This window comes from Musca vetustissima, unplaced genomic scaffold (genome assembly GCF_032173495.1).
Source record: "Musca vetustissima isolate MV318-11 ecotype Yass unplaced genomic scaffold, APGP_CSIRO_Mvet_v1 utg6298, whole genome shotgun sequence".
Classification (NCBI taxonomy): domain Eukaryota; kingdom Metazoa; phylum Arthropoda; class Insecta; order Diptera; family Muscidae; genus Musca; species Musca vetustissima.
Genome location: NW_026883634.1, coordinates 17711 through 38236, shown reverse-complemented (window position 1 = coordinate 38236; position 20526 = coordinate 17711). Strand labels below are relative to the sequence as shown.

General features: G+C 34.5%; 1 protein-coding gene across 1 annotated transcript; it reads left to right on the top strand.

Annotated features, from left to right (window-relative positions):
* The first annotated feature begins 260 nt into the window (after positions 1–260).
* Positions 261–4891, top strand: LOC133330551 (uncharacterized). The gene is made up of 2 exons (XM_061538988.1): positions 261–278; positions 4533–4891. The coding sequence occupies exons 1-2, from the start codon at positions 264–266 to the stop codon at positions 4851–4853; spliced, it is 336 nt and encodes a 111-aa protein (XP_061394972.1). The 5' UTR covers positions 261–263; the 3' UTR covers positions 4854–4891.
* Positions 4892–20526: the final 15635 nt, after the last annotated feature.

Sequence of the window (20526 nt, the reverse complement as noted above, 5' to 3'; positions counted from 1 at the left end):
ACCGCATTACAGCCACCATCACTTTTTTGTGAATAAAACTTTGTAGATATATTTGAAAAACTTTAGTCACTGCATACAGCTCAAGTTGTTAATCACAGCGTAAAGTTAGTTCGGCTATAAAGCTTCGCAATTGTTACTAGCTTGTAGCGAAAGATCCTGCTCACTGTCACAACGACAGCCATAAAACATTTATTGTTTGGCCAAACAAGGATTACAAAGTGTTCAAGTGCAGTGAATCGAATTGAAAAAATTTAAAAAATAAAATGAAATTTCAAGTGGTAATTAAATGATATATTTAAACATATAAATACAAACTGCAATGCAATGAAAGAAAAATAAAAAAAATATGAACTTAAAATTTTTCCGAATATTGAAAATCAAAAATATATATTATTAAGAATTAGTGATATTAAAGTGTTAAACGAATGTGCAATTAATATAAGTGACGTAGGGTTTTAAAAGGATATTTACCTTCGACTGAGAACCAATCCGAAATTTACCTTCGACTGAGAACGAATCAAATCGCAACAGCTGAAATTTATTAAGTAACATAGATATAAGGGTTTATAAACAAAGAACGTGTAAAGGGACCAATATACACTAATATCAATCTCTGCTCTGCCTGGGACCCACCTAAACTCGTTTGAATGCCAAAAAATCACGTTTTGTTTTACAAAAAATTGCAATTTGGATAATATAACTTAAATCTAATGTGAATAACTATAAGAACTATATAAAAATCTGCACCGAAACTGGCTAATTTGAATAGGACATGTATTTGGGTGGAGTAAACTTAAAGTGCATAAAAGCCTGTATATTTTAATGTAATATTTGTAAAGGACATTCAAGATGTGGATTTGTTAAAATATTCTTTCATGTTGTTGATTTTTAATGGACTTGACAAGGTGTGAAATTGTTAAAAGTGGGGGTTTCTAAAGCACCCAGAGGCTTGACATTGATTTTAGAATATATGAAAGTGTCCTTCAAGGCTTGGATATTTCAAGGCGTCGATTTATTTAAAGACTATTTTTAATAGTCCTTCAAGGCGGGGATTTTTTAAATACTATTTTTTATTTTTTATTTTATTAAACATATTTTACTAATCCTTCCAGGCGATGATTTTTTAAAGAAAAACATTTAAAATACCATCAGAGCGTGGATTTAAAAAAAATAATAGTCCTTTAAGACGTGGATTCTATTTTAAATATTGTTAATGATCTTTCAAGGCGTAGACTTAAAAGAATAATTTTCTAATAGTCTATTAAGCGTGGATTTTTGAAAAAAATATTTTTTATAAACCTTTGGGAACCGTAGACTTTAAAAAACATTTTGACCCCCCCCCCCCATTCTCGGGGTCAATTTTTTTTTGATTTAATTCGATTCTACATTAATTCAAGAAAGTCTCTACAAAATTTCAAGTGGAAATCTCAAGAACTCTTGAAGATATAGCCGGTTTATTGTGTCAGTATCAAGTGACGGCTAAAGGGCTTCTCAAACTTTAAACGCGTTTTTCTCTTTTTCGAATGGCGGGCACGATAACTCAAAAACTAATAACCCAATCGATTCCAAATTTGTACACGTTTCTCTGTGAGTGTATATCTATCGTATTAACTAGGATAAAGCCAATCGGTGAAGATCTTCCTTATTTTTTAACTTGGTTTTTGGTCAAAAATCGGCGATTTTCCTAAAATATTTTTTCAAAGGTCCGCCATTTTGTTATTTTTTGGGCCAGGTCTATAATCCTAGTTCATAGGAGAGCCAGACATGTACTCTTTCTAACACCGTTGGAATTTTCGGTTTCCGATGTTCCAGTGAAGAGTTATCATGACCGCCATCAAAAATAAGGACTTTTCTTTAATTACAAAAAAACAACAAAGCAATAACAAAAATTTTTTGTAAATGATTTTTCTTCACATTTAAATCTTCAAATATATATGTGCAAAGTTACAAACCTTAACAAGCATTGGTATTGATTTACCAGCCCATTGAAAATCTTGAAAAATTAAAATCGAGAATGGGTGGGTTTCCCTTAAAGAATATTTTTTGAAATAGACTTTCAGGACGTGGATTTATTTATTTAAAGAATATTTTTAAATAGACTATCAGGACGTTCATTAATTAATATTTCGCGATATTTGCACCCTTTGGCCGACTAGAGGTCAACAAATATTACTAATATTCACTATATCTCTTCTAATTACTTGTCCATATTCCGTGGGTTGTGTTGTGATGTTCGGCTTTCAATTGTGGCATACCCGCTAAATCGCTTAACCGATCTTTATCAAAACAGGCATGCTTAGTCTTTGACCCGATCTCCTTCTCCATGTAAAAATGTTCAGGCCATAATTGCGGCCTTTCGAGCGACCAAAAAATCAGACAAAAATAATGTTTTTGGTCTATTTCAAACCCTAAATATTAACCAAAACCACTTGGGATCTTCATTGGCCAGAACCAATTCTTCATGCAAAATTTCGTGGTCTATAACTGTGGCCTGTATCGTGTTTACAAATTATAATGGACAGCTGGACGGACGGACGAACACACATGGCTCGGCTCAGCTAGTCGAAATATGACTATCGGTATACTTAAAGGCGGGTCTAGGACCCACATTTAGCGGGCTGCACAAAGCTATCAGATTTAGATATAGCAACCATATATATTTCCGATTTAATGCAAACGGTCCCTATATATCTTTAAATTTGCTATTTATATTTATATTTAATGATTTAGGTCTAGAATGATGTGTGTCAAGTTTCATGAAAATCGGTTCAGATTTGGATATAGCTCCCATATATATTTTCGTCCGATTTTAGGTAAATAGGACAACAAAGTCCCTTTATATTCTTCGATTTGCACAAAATTTGGCTTAGCGCACTAAATTGAGTCTAGAATGATGAGTGGTGAGATTCGGGAAAATCGGTCGAGATTTCGATATAGCTCCCATATATATGTTCGTCTGATTTTATTTGGCACAGCGTACTGAATTAAGTCTAAAACGATGTGTGTTAAAATTTGTGGAAATCGGTTCAGAATAAGATATAGCTCCCATATATATTTGCGTCCGATTTTGGGTAAATAGTGCACCAAAGTCCCTTTGTATCCTTCGATTTGGAAAATTTCGCATAGCGTGCTGAATTAAGTCTAGAACGATGTGTGTTAAATTTCGTGAAAATCGGTAGATATAGCTCTCATATATATTTTCATCCGATTTTAAGTAAATAGTGTACCAAAGTCCCTTTATATCCTTCGATTTGCATGAAATTTGGCATAGCCTACTGTATTGAATCTAGAATGATGAGTGGTGAGTTTCGGTAAAATCGGTTTAGATTTCGACTTATCTCCCACATATTTTTTCATCCGATTTTATGTGAATGGCACACCAAGTTCTCTATGTATATCCTTCGATTTGCACACAATTTGGCATAGCGTACTGAATTAAGTCTAGAAAGATGTCTCTTAATTTTCGTGAAAATCGGTTCAGATTTAGATATAGCTCCCACATATAGAATATATTTTTAACAACTCGGCGTACCGAATAGCGTGTATCAATTTTGGTATAAATAGTTTTCCATAAATTTTCCCCATTTTACCCAGACGGCTCTAAATCTGCTCAAATGAAATTAAAGTTAGGATAGGTTGTAGAAAGAGGGAACATAGGCATGAAATTGTTAGGATATATATGTATAATATACCCAAAGTGGTGAAGGTTATCATATAGTCGGCCCAGGCCGACTTTACTACTTTCCTTACTGGTTTAAATAATATTTTTAATACTCCTTCAAGGGGTGGGCTCAATTCAAGATTTTTTTAAATAATATTTTTTTATAGTTGTACCCGACGTGGATTTTTTAAAGAATATTTTTGAATAGTCATTCAAGAATTTATTTAAATAATATTTTTTGGTAGTCTCTTATGTCGCAGACTTAGGAATATTTTTAAATATTCCTTTAATGTGAGTATTTGGAAGAAAACTTTGGAAACTTTGCACATCCTATTATCTTTATGAAGCCTATATCAAGTCCGAAGGTGGGGACCGTCGGTACTCTTCTTCTGCTACCTCCCCCACAAAGGGTAAATATTTTATAAACTTGTAAATTTAATTTGAAGCGAGTCCGTCTTTTTCATTCTTATATTTCCGGAACTCATTTATTCTATTTGAATAAAATAAATACTCCAAATAGTTTTTTAAAAATACCACTCATATGATTTTACATAGGGTCCCCAAAGACAAAAAATCGATATTCGCAAGTTTTCATTGTCCTTTTCCGTGCTCAAAACCGCTTATATCAAGATCAATATATTTCCCATAAATATAAATCATTATGATAAAATTTTTGACCGAATTTTTAGATAAAAACCCCGAATTTTGTACTGGTTTTAATGAACTTTGCTAATCACATGTAATAATTTGTCTATTTCACACACCTTTCAAAAAAGCCGGAGACCAACCTTTCTTTGTTTGTTTTAGAAATAATGATATCTTATGTTTGAAATATTACAATTTTGTAACATAAATATTTTCTTCATTTCAGTGTTGGCTACTATTTCTCTCAGTCGTGGGAATTCTCTCAACATATGCTCGCCCCATGAAAGACTCGCCGATTAGTACCATCGTAATACCCTATGAACCATATACCAGCCAAAAGATCACCAATCATCGAGGAGAATTGAAAAATGTTTTCGTACCACTAGAAATGGAGATAGTGCCGAAAGCAAATATCGCCAAGGGACAACTGTCAATGGCTAGGAAAGGATCGGCATTGAATTTTGCCGAAGGTGCCTACCCCGTCTACTATATGCCCAGTAATGTTAATGGGAAATTTAATGGTAAAATATCGCTGCTGGTCCAGTGAGGGAGAGTGAAACTGAAAACTAACCTAGGGGAATAATTATATATGTGTATATTTATTAAAATTAAAATAATAAAACAAACTTAGTTGTATAAGTGCTGTGATAAAGTGCTATATCTTTTCTTTACTACTACTGTATTTTTACGAAACAAAAATAATTAACTTAAGATCAGTTTTTTGTGTGTCGCATAGCCAAAAGCTAATGTTAATATGTTTTTAGACTTTTTTGGTATTTGTAAAAAAAAGAAACAATACGAAAATAAATATGAAACACTAATAACCATAAATATCATCTAAAACGATTAGAAAAAGAAACAAAGAAAAGAGAAAGTGTTACATTTGAAGAGAAGAAAAGAAACCCAGAACATTTTAAGCCAAATATTTGTTATAATGGTTTATTTTTCCAAGCGTTCTACTTTGATATTTTGATGTTGCTAACCATCATCTCACTTTCATTGTTTCGAAAATCGATACCAAAAGTTTCTTTGATTTTTATGCAAAATGTGAAGAATTTGGTTTGTTTATAAATATTAGGGCGTGGAATATCTATGGCCCATATTCCAATTCCGACCTGTATTAATGACTTTCAATGTGTTTTCCTACATATTGCGAATTAACCATATTCATATTTATTGTATTGAATGAAAACAAAAACAAAAGTTATTTTGTTTCTGTTCCAAAAATTAACGATAATAAATTGAACGTGACATTTTATCAGCCACTGTTAAGATTTCTTTGGAAATATGTTAATTACAACAACATCATTTGTATAAATGGTATTCATACAAAAAATGGCATAAATTATTATTAGGTGAGAAATGTGGAAGATTATTTGCGGTGTCAGAAGAAAAATATATATTTTTGTTTAATCCAACAGCTTTCTCTTTGTCATCTACATCTACATTTGCATATTCATATTTAATCGTTAATCTTTTTTATAGGCACTAAGGTATTAGTAAGCAAAATTGTGTGGGTCAATATATTAATAATGTCACGAAATATCGCTACCATAAACAATATATTGTTATTGGTGTTTGGAACATATGGTCCTGGCAGCTGAGGGGTTTTACCCTGTTTGGTTGATATAATAAAAACATAAGAAAGTATAAGATAAGACAAGATAAAGGCCTTTTGGAGATTAAATATTAATAACAAGAGGGATATTATATTCATTTCTTCCATAATCATAAAGATACAAATATTTATTATATATCTTCAGTATAATATATAAAATTGTGCTTGCACCCAACCAATTGTCGAATCACAAACATGGGTATTGAATGCTTCAACTGGATTTTCTGGCGAGGAAAATAATCGACATCGCATTTATTTCTTGATGTGTGAATAAAACAAGTAAACCAGTAAGGAACGTAGTAAAGTCGGACTGGACCGACTATATGATACCCTTCACCACATTAGGTATATTCTACATAGTCAACTAACAGACGTCGCCTTTTCGAAAGAACATTGACATGAAATTCAACGAACTTGAATATGCGATATTTATGCCCTTCTGGAACCTAAGCACATTTTATTTCATTTGTGGCAAGTTTATAGTCGTTTGCGTACAATGGGACACATTTATGTAAATCGATTTAGAGCAAACTTGATACACTCTATTCGGTAGGCAACACTCTTCAAAATTTAATCTTAATCAGACACCCGTTTGAAATATATATGAAAGCTGTGTTTATATCTGCACCAATTTCAACAAAACGCAATAACGTCATTGTAGTCTAAAGTAGTAAAGTCGGACGGGGCCGACTATATGATACTCTTCACCACTTTGGGTATATTCAACAGATGGAATTCTAACAGACGTCGCATTTTTGAAGGGCCATTAACATAAAATGAAGAATATATAGGGAAGGATATATAGGGACTTTGTTGTACCATTTATATAAAATCGGACGAAAATATATATGGGAGCTAAATCTAAATCTGAACCGATTTTCGTGAAATTGTACACACATCGTTCTAGACATAATTCAAAACTCTATCCCAAATTTCGTGCAAATCGAAGGATATATAGGGACTTTTGTGCACCATTTACCTAAAATCGGACGAAAATATATATGGGAGATATATCTAAATCTGAACCGATTTTCATGAAATTTTACACACATCGTTCTAGATTTAATTCAGAATGCTATGCCAAATTTCGTGCAAATCGAAGGACATATAGGGACTTTGGTACACCATTTACATTAAATCGGGCGAAACTATATATGGGAGCTATATCTAAATTTGAACCGATTTTTCCCAATGTCAATAGGGTTCGTCCTTGGGCCAAATAAGTGAACTGTGCCAAATTTTATCCAAATCGGATCATAAATGAGACCTCTACTTTGTTAACCAAAATACATGGACAGACGGACGGACAGACGGACGGACAGACGGACGGACAGACGGACATGCGTAAATCGACTCAGAAAGTGATTCTATGCATATTCTCAAAAGGAACCATGGGTCTATCATAACATATGCACAAAGACATAATACCCTGTACCACAGTGTGGTGAAGGGTATAAAAATGGTTTTATTCTTTCTCAAACGAACAGTCGGCATGAAACAGGTGACCATTTCCTTCGAAGTGCTTCTTCCAGGAAAAAATTTGCGAATATGTGTGCTGTCTTGTTTCGGTATAATACGCATAGATTAATGATTCGACACTTGGGATGATCTTAAGGGAAAACAGCCGCCCCCGATTTCCGATTTTCAAACGGCTGGCAAATGAACGGGTATTATATTCTTTTCAATGGCGGGCATGATTTCCGACCAATGAAAAGTCCGAATCCAAAAATTCAAAACGCAATCAAAATAGTACACGTCTAGCTCTTGTATGAACTAGGATTCTTAACGTCGCACAAAAATTAACAAAATGGCGCGAAATGAAAAAAGACAAATTTTGAGATGAGATGAGTAGATAATTAAGTTTTTTTTAGATTTATGCATAGACAGAAAAACGTGGGATTTGTATTTGATTTTTCAGCTACTCGACGTGGGCTAGAAAACCTTCTTTCAGCTGCTATTAAAATTTGTAACAATATATTTATATTTGGAAATCGATTTTCGTCACATACTAGAATCGCATCAAGTGAATTAGATGCGATTAGGTTGGGGATCTTCTTTATTTTTGTCCAGATACCGCAATTATGGGCCGAAAGAAAACGCGAAATATGACATGGAGATGGGGATAATGATTTCAGGATGAAGTGGACCGAAAACTTATTTTTTTTTGTGATTTTTTCGAATCGATATATGGGACACAATTATAAGCCGAACATCACAACACAACCCAGGGTGAAGGAAATATGGAAATTTTACATGGAGATGGGGACAATGATTTTGGGATGAAGTAGACCGAAAACTTATTTTTTTGTGATATGATACCCTTCACCACTTTGGGTGTATTCAACGTTTCGTGTCAACCGGTGCAACATTTACCTAAAACATACAAATGGGAAAGAAAGATATATAGGGACTTTGGTACTTTTGGTGCACCATTTCCATAAAATCGCACGAAACTATATATAGGAGCTATATCTAAGTCTAGACCGATTTTCACGAAACTCAACAAACATCATTCTAGCTTGAATTGAGTACGCTATGCGAAATTTTGTGCAAATTGAAATATATGTAGGGAAATTGGTGCACCATTTACAAAAAATCGGACGAAACTATATATGGGAGCTATATCTAAATCTGAACCGAATTTCACGAAACTTAGCACACATCACTCTAGACTTAATTTCGTACGCTATACTAAATTGCCTGCAAATCGAAAGATATATAGGAAATTTGGTACTTTTAGTGCACCATTTCCATAAAATCGGACGAAACTATATATAGGAGCTATATCTAAGTCTAGACCGATTTTCACGAAACTCAGCAAACATCATTCTAGACTTATTCGAGTACGCTATGCCAAATTTCGTGCAAATCGAAATATATGTAGGGAATTTGGCGCACCATTTACATAAAATCGGACGAAACTATATATGGGAGCTATATCTAAATCTGAACCGATTTTCGCGAAACTTAGCACACATCATTCTAGACTTAAGCGAGTACGCTATGCCAAATTTCGTGATATATAGGGACTTTGGTACTTATAGTCCCACATTTTTATAAAATCGGACGAAACTATATATGGGAGCTACATCTAAATCTGAACCGACTTTCAAGAAACTTAACACACATCACTCTAGACTTAATTCCGTACGCTGTGCCAAATTTCGAGGAAATCGAAATTTTTATAGAGACTTTGGTACACAATTTACATTAAATCGGACGAAAATATATATGGGAGCTATATCTAAATCCGAACCGATTTTTCCCAATTTCAATAGGGTTCGTCCTTGGGCCAAACAAGTGATCTATGCCAACTTTAATCCAAATCTGATCATAAATGCGACCTGTACTTTGTTTACAATTTACCATGGACAGACGGACGGATGGACCGAGGGATATGTATAAATCGATTTAGAAAGTTATTCTATGCATATTCTCAAAAGGAAAAATGCGTCTATATCGGTTCCTTTTGCCTGTTACAAACATATGCACAAAGACATAATACGCTGTAACACAGTGTGGTGAAGGGCATAAAAATCGGCCCAGCATAATGATCAATATATTGAATACGTCATTTCGTTGAGATTTGACAGCTAATGAGAATAAAAAAAAATACCAAATTACAGCTAATTCAGTTGAAAAATGTGTCCAAAATACCAACTTGGGTCTATAATAATTTTTGGTGCGTCAATATGATTGGAAAGTGAGTCAAAAATCACCATATTAGGGGGTGCCGTATTGTGGCGGCTACGCTTTTACACAATTACGGACAATTCGGTTGAAAATGTGTCCAAAATCTCCAAAATTCAGAGTATTTGGGGAGTACGTACCGTTATATGGGGGTTACCTTAAAACTTAAGTCAATATTAATAAGTTTACGGATATGCAAATTTACTGATATGAATAAGTCTCCTTCCCATCGCATATAAAGTGCTATCCACTTTAAAGGAAAGGACCTATCGGAGCCCTTCAATACCGAACGAGGATTCAGACAAGGTGACCGTTTGTCGTGTGATCTTTTTAACATCCGCCTTCAAAAGGTCATACGAGCGCAAAGGTGAACAGAAATTGTTTGTACACCAAACAACACATGTTACTTTTTTACGCCGACGACATCGAACATTGCAAGTGCTAACAGCCACCTTTGAACAAATTTTGCCAAAGTGGGTCTGGCAGTAAACGGCGAGAAGACCAAGCTGATGGTATCAACGCGCAAGACGTCCAGTAGACTTGGACCAACTGTGGAACTTGAGAACTACAGCTTCGAGCTAGTTAAAGACTTTATATACCTTGGTACCGCCATAAATAAAAAGAATGTCATCAGTTTTGAAATTCGGAGAAGGATTGTGATGGCCAACAGATGCTACTATGGTCTAAGTAAGCAGTTTAGAAACAAGGCCACTTCCTGCCAGAACAAACTCACACTTTACCCGATCCTTGCTTAGAAAACCTTAGTTGACACTAGACCAGATTGGAAATGATGCATGTCCTTCAAATGACATGCATCACAATTTAATAATAATCCCAGATAAATTAGTTGATGTCTTCAATTTCAGATTGCGGGGGAAGCAAATTCGATGTATTTTCTTCTTCCTGGTAGATGGAAAATAAAGTTTGTACCCGTGTAATCCATTTCGCTTACATAGGGTTATTCTCTACCCTTCATATTTCCGATCAAATTACATCAGTAATCAGACAATCTTTCAAACACTTTATTTGTATACCACTTTAGTTTTGTTAGTTAAGTCTTTTACCATAATCTGTATCCAAGGTAATTTTTATAAATTCCAATAGTTCGCCTAATGTCTGCACCCCGAAAACTGCATCTGGTTGTCTCCTCATGACTCCAATGGCCGTCATCCGAGTCAAACCGAATGAATAACATTTTTGTACAGTTTTTACTAGAAATTTTCATAGTTCCGATCTTTTTGGTTCCCTTTACACTTATTCCAAATATGGTGTGTTCCAATATGCCAGGTATACATTAATCCCCTAACTAGTTTGCATATATAGATCATAATCTTAGAAGAAAGTGTTTCACACATTTTACAAATTAAACACGTGTTGGAATTGGGAACACAGACTCATTAGTAAAATTTTACTTTTCCAAGTAAATTACTAAATTTTAAAAAAACCCCAACTATCTAGGAATTATGTAACTTGATATTTTGGTTAGATTTTAACGCGCCAATTAAAAATCAAAAACAAAACAACTTTTCAATCAAATGTTGAACTATTTTATGGGGCTGTTAGTGTAATCCAAATTAAAACCAATAAAAACAAACACAAGCACACCCATTACCTTCATGCCCTCCATTTAAACGGTCGATGATGCCGATGATGACTAATACCCATTATTCACAAGGTATTTGCATTTCACGCTTATCCATCTTCATTTGGAAAACTAATGAAGTTGTAAATTTAATTATTTCGTTGTTTTGTTTTTGGTAGCTGCTGCTGCCAGAGTTGTTTTGTTATTGTTGTCTCAATCAATGACAGCAAAATAAATTGTTAAATAATTGGAATTTATCTGCTTATTATAACTATTATTTTGTGGATTCAGTAAAAAGCAACAATCACAATAAAAGAAGAATGTTTTGACCATCGATGAGGAAAACAAACAGAAGATAATCAGAAAATTGTTACCCAATTTTGGAAGTCAATAAACTTGTCAGCGGCAGCATTTTTGTTTGCGTGACTCTACTCTGAAAAGAAAGTTTAGCAGAATGGATTCTGGTGGCATACTATTAAACAATTGACAGCTATTTGGTTGAATATTTGTATTTATTAATAATGTTGCGAACAATAAAATTGGGTCAAGAACATATTTGTGTGCTGAGAATGGTCCACAAAAGAGAATTGTCATTATAAAAAGAGATAACGATTAAAACCAGTTTTCACAACACTATTTTTTGTGAGGGGACACTTTTTGAATGATTAATACGATAGAATTGTGGGGTTTTAATGATTTTCAGCAAACAAATATTGAAAAAATAATAAACAAAATGTTTATTAGGGTGTACCTATCAATACATTTAGTTCACAATATATTTTCTCAAACCATTAATATTTGTATAATGTACCTTCATATCGCTCATTTACTGTCGTTGATGGTAAATTGTAAACAAAGTACAGGTCGCATTTATAATCCGATTTAGCTGAAATTTGGTACAGCTCAGTTATTTGGCCCAAGGACGAACTATATTGAAATTGGGAAAAATCGGATAAGATTTAGATATAGCTGATATTCGATTTGTACGAATTTTGGTATAGCGTACTGAATTAAGTCTAGAATGATGTGTGTCAAGTTTCGTGAAAATCGGTTCAGATTTAGATATAGCTCCCATACATAGTTTCGCCCGATTTTAGGTAAATGGTGCACCAAAGTCCCTGAAAATCTTTCGATTTGCACGAATTTTAGCATAGCGTACTGAATTAAGTCTAGAAAGACATGTGCCAAGTTTTGTGAAAATTGGTTCAGATTTAGATATAGCTCCCATATATACTTTCGCTCGATTTTACGTAAATGGTGCACCGAAGTCCTTGAAAATCCTTTGATTTGCACGAATTTTGGCACAGTTCACCAAATTAAGTCTAGAAAGGCGTGTGCTAAGTTTTATGAAAATCGGTTCAGATTTAGATATATCTCCCATATATAGGTTCGCCCAATTTTAGGCAAATGGTACACTAAGGGTCCATAGCTAGGCCGATTGACACAACGTACTGAAGTTAACATAAATTAATCTCTGATAAGTTTCCTTGAAATCGATTCAGATATAGATATAGCATAGCTTCCATATATAATTTCGACTTGTTCATGTTAATTGTTCACCAAATAATCAATGAGTGTCTGTGCAGTATACCGAATATCGTGTGTCAAGTTTGCTTTAAATTGGTTTACAAAATTTAGCATATGTTACAGAATGACATGTGTAGGGAATAATGTTAGTCGGTTCAGATATAGATAAAGATCTCATATTTAAGTTCGTTCAATTTCATGTCAATTTTCCTTCGAAAAATGGACGTATTTTAAGATACATATGTTGAATATACCCAAAGTGGTGAATGGTATCATATAGTCGGCCCAGTCCGACCTTACTACTTTCCTTACTGTTTTGAGTTATGCCTGTCTGAGCGATATAACTATTCAACGATGATGCTCATGAAGACATATCCAATTTTTAATGGAAATGTCAGGAAAATCAGTTCCAAATTAGAAAACGTTTATCTATACTTAGCATACATTCTATATTACATGAGCACGTGGGAATTCACACAAACTGACAATCGCTCCAAAAAGCCTATTCTCGATAGCTGTAAATAACATTTTGTGGTGCTTTAAACCCTATTTATAAGATCCTCGCAGGTGACGAATTATGGATCTATGCGTGTGAGGACGAAACAAAATCGCAACCGACCGTGTAGGTCTTCGAAGATGAACCAAACCAACGAAAGTTTTTTTGTGGTCGCAAATGTTGGCCAGTTTATGCGGCAGCATGACAATTCGAGCTCTCACACATCGGCTTAAATCCTGACCCGTGTGTCTGACGAAGCTTGATCTTTCTGTAGGGTCTATAAAATTTTTGAGAAACAGTTTAAGCCTCCATGAACTTTAAATGCCAAATTAATGTATCTTTTAATCTTAAAAATTTCTAAATTCGAAAAAAGCTAAAATTATTGGAATAACGTAATTTCGAAACTTGAACATATCTCATATCCAAGACCAAATATTCTAGTATTTTTACGATTTTAGCAGATTTTTCCACCAGGCTTTAGTTTGGTATTTCGTTGTATTGGATGGTGAAAATGGTCCATGTTTTGATACAACCCATATATAACATTCTCGTTGCATTTTCGTTTTTTGGCACATTTTGAAACCAAAGGGTCTGACATCCTGGGGTCCTAAATATCTCATCAACATTTTTGTAATAATGGTACATTTTATGCCATAGGACCTTAATTATCGTTTTTAACGTTTTATTATTGGGAATGTCCACCTCCAGGTATACAATGTTCCTTATATGTTTTGATTTTGTATACCATCACAAATTTCTAAATAAAGCATACCATTATTCGGCAGAAGTTCCAAAAATTATTGGTCTCGGAATAGCGTTCTCCGAAATCTTACAATTTTACTCTAGACAACAAAAACTTTTGACCATTAGCACTTTTTGTTGGTTATCTTTGCCTCGTCACTTTTTTCGTTTTCTTGTTTAATGAACCATAAATGAGACGCCATCGCCATCGTGGCTATCATCATTATGGCCATTACCAAACATTTAAGCATAATTCTTAAATTAACAATGGCATGCCTTCTCCGGTCAATTGCCCACATAAAAAAGGTGGTAGCCGCTGTTAAACATTTTCATAATGACGATGATGGGGTTTCATCGCGTTGTTGATGAGTCTGATAATTAAGAATGGCTTTAAACATCAGCATGTGCTGTAGATAATTTCGATTGTGTTCTATCAATTTGTTTTTGGTTTGTTTTTTATTTTTTGTTATGTTTGGCTGTTATTGATGTTGGAATTGTAATAAACACATCAACAAAATAGCAAACATTTAATTATGTTAATGTTGATCTAATTTTATGGAAAGGGCAGAATTTCTCTTCAAACAAAAAAATAAAAGGGACAAATGTTGATTTTCGGTCATTTTGCGAATTGATTGTAAATGCACATGCCAAGTATTTTGAGGCTGATATACATATACGCTGAGAATTATTACTACAGGTGTATGTTATGAAGGTCCTGTCCAGGTTCCAGCCACAAAGTCTCTTATTAGGCAGTTCGGAGTTTTGGAGGCACAGCCCACAGATTTATCCCTAGGATAAACCCTATTGAAATGGAAAAAATTGGTTCAGATTACATATTGCTCCCATACAGGGTTGCCCATATTTGACGGACCCCTCTGGCAACGCCATAACTTTTGACAGAGATGTCACATCGCTTAATGACATACCGCGTTTAAGCGTCAGTCCAAGCAGATTTTTACCAAGAACCAATACACACCACGCGAGCGCTCTGAAATAGTTGAAATTTACATTCAAGAGAAGAAGTCAATTGTGAAAACTCAACGTGCTTTTAAAACATTAAAAAATTTGAGAAGTGCGCCTTTTAAGAACACCATTAAGCGTTTATACGAAAAATTTTCGACTGGTAAGGCTCTTTCTAATCCGAAGAGGCCATATAAAAGTCGACCAAGGCGATCGGCCGAGATTATCGCTGCCGTACGAGCCAGTGTTGAGAGGTCCCCAAGAACATCCCAAAAACGCCGTTCTCAGCAGTTGGGCATGGCTTGGTCCACTTTACAACGGATTATTCGCATTGATTTGCATTTGTTCCCGTACAAAATTCAAATGAATGTTGCCTGCGGACAAGCCTCGTCGATTGGAATGGGCCCAAAGAGTCATCGAAATGGCCGAAGATGACGAGCAATTTTGGAACAAAATTATCATGTCCGATGAAGCCCATTTCACATTGAATGGGACCGTAAATAAGCAAAATTGCCTTTTTTACGCCACTGAAAATCCTCAGGAGATTCAAGAAGTGACTCTTCAGGACGAAAAAGTCACAGTTTGGTGCGGCGTTAGTGCGAAAACGGTCATTTGGCCGTTTTTCTTCCAAAATGAAAATGGCCATGCTGTTACCAATCAATCAGGAGCGTTATCGAGACATGATGACCAATTTTGTGATGCCAATTATTCGTCGAAAGCGTATGAGGCAGTTCTGATCCACGCGCTCCACCGCACACATGTCGCATAACAATCGATTTTCTGAAGAATTTGTTTCCGGGCCGTTTGATGTCAAAAAGTGGTGATTTGGACTGGCCACCGCGTTCGCCCGATTTGACGCCACCTGACTTCTTCTTGTGGGGATATTTTATGTCAATGGTTTACGTTAACAAGCCAAGGACCGTAGAAGAGCTCAAGGACAACATTCGTAAAGAAATAGCCGCTATTCCATTTGAGATATATCATATTCAAAAATTGATGTAAACAAATCTACTTTGAACAAATTAAATGATTAACATTGCCAACCGCCAAAGTTTTATTTTTTCTTTGATTAAAAAAAAAAAAAAAACATGGGTCCGTCGAATATGGGCAACCCTGTATATATTTTCGTCCGATTATATATAAATGGTGCACCAAAGACCAAAAATATGGCCGATCGTCATAAAATTTTGGTTAACGCACTGATATTGATTCGAAGATCCGATCCGATGAAATCGATTCAGATTTCCCATTCTAAGTAAATGGTGTAATAAATACCAAATGTTAATCCAATCCAATCAAGTGTTTTTGAAATCGTTTCAGATTTAGATATTTATTTTCGTCTGATTTTAAGTAAATAAGCCAAAATATGACCGATAGGCACAGAACGTATCGTATAGTTGTATAACCTAACCTGTGGCAAGTTTCGTTGAAGTCGGTTCAGATAGCTTCCATATGTCTTTTCGTTCGATTTGCACCAAACTTATCATGTTTGCCAGATCGACGTGAAATTTTGCACAACTTACAAAATTGAGCATAGAATAACGTTATTGCGTTTTGTAGAAATGGAGACATATCCCATATATGTTTCCGACCGATTTCATGTTTCTGCCTAAAATGAAAAAATTAGTACAGGTTACAGGTTGATATGTATATGGATTGATCCAAGCCGTTCCACATTTATATAAAGATCACATCTTTTAGTTCGTGCAATTTCTATTAAGGGTCCTTCAAAAATCCGTCTTTACTACTTTCCTTACTGGTTTATATTAAAATAGTTAACTAATTTGTTCTGCGTTTTGGGGTTGTCTCCATATAATCGCATTCCTCAATAGTATGAAGGATATTCTGCACCCGAAATTGTCAGTTTATACTCTACAAAGAATGAAATTCTAAGGCGATTTAGTCGATTTTTAACAGTCATTTAATGTTTCTGGTAGTCTACAATATATCATTGAAAAACATTTTCATCACAGGTTTACTTATTTGTAATATGCCCTTTATAAATATCCCACCCATTTTTGTTTACATTGGAAGTGTTAAACACACTTCTCAATGTCATTCTCTATGGTATAGTTCCACGAGAGGTTGGAACTTTTATTTCAAGTAACTGCCAGTATGTATACCTATGGCGGAGGGTATCCAAAGTTCGGCCAGGCCTAACTTAACACTTTTTCACTTGCTTATTACATGTTTGTGTAACTATATATTACATTTATGAGGTCTTTTTTTTAAATCCGTATTAAATATGATGAAAACTCTTGTTGCACAGTGTTGTATCTATGTACAAAAAAAGACTTCATTAACAACATTTTTAAAGTATAAATATAAAATCAGTTATATGATTAATGAAGCTAAGAAAGAACAATGACGTGAGTATAACGCTTATAAATGTACCATATTTATCCATTGTGGACTATTAATCAATGAAAATGGACCCAACTGGTGTGTGTGTGTGAATGTTTCAATTTGCGAATATTAGAGTTATTTCTGATTTTATTGTTTCTTAATGACCGCTATAATAATAGACTAGATACAATTGTTTTGGTTAAGCACAAGTCAATGTCGAAAATTAAAATTATGTGCTAAAGCCAACAAAAAGAAGGCTCGACCATGACCGTTTTTTTAAATAAAGAATAGAAGTGCGTTGCTTAGTTATGATTAAACAAATGTACCTCAAAATTAGAAAACATTGATTATATTTAATTCAATACCCCTTTCGTTGGAAATGATCATCAATCAATTTAAAGCTTTACAAATTTGAAAAGCTTAATTTACTTTAACGTCATGGCTTTTATTTAAAATTAAAATATTTGCAATTCAAAAAGCTTTCTTTAAATTTGCATAAAATTGGTTATAAAACTTTCTGTTGTGAGTTGAGTGATTTTTTTCAAAATTTAACTCAAATAAAACTGTTATAAAAATGTAGATACACAGTGTAACGAATTCAAATATTTTATTAATATTGAAATATATTTCGTTATCAGTGTGGGTATATTCTTAAACTGTTAGCTCATCGAAATATCGCTCAACATAAATCAATAAAATTGATTTTGTAGAAATTTGATATAACAAACACATAGGTTAGAAAACTGGGCTAGAAACTTCAACATCAAAAAAAAACCAGTGAGCGGAGCAGTATAGTCGGACGGGGCCGACCATATGATACCCTACACAACTTCCACGAAAATTTAACTTTGTGTGGTACTATATTCTGAGTTTGGGCAACATTTCGCGATATTTTTCCCCTCATGACCGACTAGAGGTCAACAAATATTAGTAATATTCAGTACAGCAGTTCTAATTACTTGTCCAGATTCCTTTTAGCGTGGGTTGTTTTGTGATGTTCGCTTTCAATGTGGTGTACAGATCGACTTGAAAAAAAAAACACAAAAAATAAGTTTTCGGTCCACTTCATGCCAATATTATTATCTGATCATCACCGAAAATTATAGGCGTTGTACTTGACCATAACTGGAACCTCATGGAACATTTCAAAGCGATCAGCGCTATATTTCCTCCATCTAGTGTGGTAATGGGTTACTAAATAATATATTAATACGTAAGCACCTGCAAATATTTACGTGTAACTCCCACATCCGAGTACATACGACAAAATAATTGGAATCAATTTAAAGGCCAACTATGGATATACTATCAACTTCTCGGCTCTATTTCCTTCAGGAATAAATATATACGCTATACAATACAAATTATGTTATCTCATTCTAATATTATTATCTGATCACCACCGAAAATTATAGGCGTTATCTTTGACCATATCTGGATCCTCATGGAAAATTTCAAAGCGATCCGCGCTATGTTTCCGCCTCTAGCGTGGTAATGTGTTACTAAATAACTACTAATACGAAAGCACCTCTAAATATTTAAATGTAACTCCCACATCCAAGTATGTAATTCAAGCGTAAATATATACGCCATAGAATACAAATTATGTCATTTTTCACACAAAAGTCAGGGTCCATTTGACCCGCTAAATATTGACCGATCTTTGTCAAAACAGTCAAGCTTTGGCCCAATCCCCTTCTCCATGTAAAAATTCGCGATGTTTGGGCCCTAATTGCGGTCTCTAGAGCGACCAGGAAATCAGTTTTTGGTGCATTTCATCCCCTAAATATTAACCGATTTTTACCAAAAACAATAGGGGTCTTCATTGGGCAGAACCCATCCTACATGCAAAAATTCGTGAAGATTGGTCCATAACAGTAGCCTGTATCGTGTTTACAAATTATAATGGACCCACGGACGGACGGATGGACACACATGTCTAGATCTACTCAGCTAGTCGAGATATGACGGTATACTTAAAGGTGGGTTTTGGACAAATATTTCGAAGCGTTACAGACTCTTGGGGCTGCACAAAGATATAATGCCCTGACAACATAGTTGTGTAGAGTATAATTACGCGGGATGACACTGGAATCGGATGAAATTAATTGCTTGAAGATAATGGATATTTGAACTAAATTGAAACAACCCATATACATATCAATCTAAAATTTATGAAAAATTTAATGTCAATTAATATCTAAATCGGAACCGATTCCAACAAAACTTACATACAAACATACATCAATCTGGACCTAATTCAGTAAGTTGTGCAAAATATTGTCTTAATCGGAAAAATATTGGCAGTATGGTGCTCCATTTACATAAAATATGACGAAACTATATATTGGAGCTATATATAAAACTAAACCGATCCCAATAAAACTTCACATACATCAATGTGGACCTAATTCAGTAAGCTGTGCAAAAGTTTGTGCCAATCGACCCTAATTTGACTCTTTGGTGCTCCATTTGTATAAAATCGGACGAAACTATATATGGGAGCCATATATCAATCTGAAACAAAACGTCGCCTACATCGATCTGGACACAATTTAATACTGTGTGTTGTCTCAATTGGACCAATATTGGCTATATACATAAAATCGCACGAAACTATATATGGAAGCTATATCTAAATCTGAACCGATTTCATCAAAACTTGGCATATATCAATTTAGACCTAATTCAATACTCTGTGCTAAATGTTGTCCCAATCGAACCAATATTGGGAGTTTTGTGCACCATTTACATAAAATTGGACGAAACTATATATGGGAGCTATATCTAAATTTGACCATTGTAACCATTATACTCAACCCTGTGTGCTCTACATAAATACAAATTTGGTCACTTCAGCCGTTCAAAGTATTTGGCCAGATCCCTTTCACCTTGTAAAATATGTGATGTTCTGCATATATTAATGGCAGTTTGTAACGCCGCGAAATATTGGTCCTAGACCCACCTTTAAGTATACCGATCGTCATATCTCGACTAGCTGAGTTGATCTAGACATGTGTGTCCATCCGTCCGTACGTCTGTCCATTATAATTTGTAAACACGATACAGGCCACAGTTATGGACCAATCTTCACGAAATTTTGCATGTAGGATGGGTTCTGGTCAATGAAGACCCCTATTGTTTTTGGTAAAGATCGGTTAATATCTAGGGGATAAAATGAACCAAAAACTTAATTTTTGTCGGTCCGAACATCGTAAAATTTTCCATGGAGAAGGTGATCGGCCAAAGAATAAGCATGC